Genomic DNA, 728 nt, shown 5'->3' with positions numbered 1-728 from the left:
CCTGGATTTGCAAATGAGACTCACCTGGAGACAGTAGGAGGGTAGGGGGCTGGTGATGAGTACAAACACTCTCTGCTTTACACTTTAAGAAAGATTTCTGAGTGGAATGCTGCGATCTGTGAGCGATACCCAAAGCTGGGCATGAAGGAATCATCTGGGCTTGCGATGGGCAGGTCCCCAGGGCTGGTGGCCTGGGGTCTCAGGCTCAGTTCCCCTTTGGCCACTGTCCTTCTGTCCCCAGATCCTAGAGCGGCTGAATAAGATGTGCGGAGTTGGAGAGCAAGTGCGCAAGAAGCAGCAGCGCCTGCTGAAGAACATGGATGCCCACAAAGTGATGCTGGATCTGCTGCAGATCCCTTATGAGAAGGTGGGGGGACAGAAGCCAGCTGGTTTCAAAGTGCATGGAGCAAAGTGCATGTTCCCCATGGGAACATGGGGACATCTTACATAGCTGGGTCCTGTTCTCCATCTCTTACCAATCCCAAGTGTTTGTCCTCTCTGCCCTTCCTCAGGGTGATGCCAAGATGATGGAGATCCTCAAGTTCACCCATCAGTTCCTGCAGAAGTTTTGTGCTGGTAATCAGGAAAACCAGGCTCTGCTGCACAAACACCTCAACCTGTTCCTGACCCCAGGGGTAAGGAGAGGAGACTGAAGGACTTAAATATCAGTCCCGGGATTGAGAGCAGGAGATAGAAAAACCAGAAGAAGACACCCGGAGGAGGCAGGA

At 52.5% G+C, this 728-nt stretch overlaps 1 protein-coding gene across 1 annotated transcript; it reads left to right on the top strand.

Moving 5' to 3' along the window:
- Nucleotides 1–206: 206 nt before the first annotated feature.
- On the top strand, nt 207–668 carry LOC104915608 (inositol 1,4,5-trisphosphate receptor type 3-like). The gene is made up of 2 exons (XM_010726522.3): nt 207–367; nt 513–668. Exons 1-2 carry the CDS (start codon nt 263–265, stop codon nt 651–653), a joined length of 246 nt encoding a protein of 81 aa, XP_010724824.2. The 5' UTR covers nt 207–262; the 3' UTR covers nt 654–668.
- Nucleotides 669–728: the final 60 nt, after the last annotated feature.

This window comes from Meleagris gallopavo, unplaced genomic scaffold, assembly GCF_000146605.3.
Source record: "Meleagris gallopavo isolate NT-WF06-2002-E0010 breed Aviagen turkey brand Nicholas breeding stock unplaced genomic scaffold, Turkey_5.1 ChrUn_random_7180001830072, whole genome shotgun sequence".
NCBI classification, from domain to species: Eukaryota; Metazoa; Chordata; class Aves; order Galliformes; family Phasianidae; genus Meleagris; species Meleagris gallopavo.
Note: the sequence above shows the minus strand (reverse complement) of the source record. Positions and strands in the feature narration are given on the sequence as shown.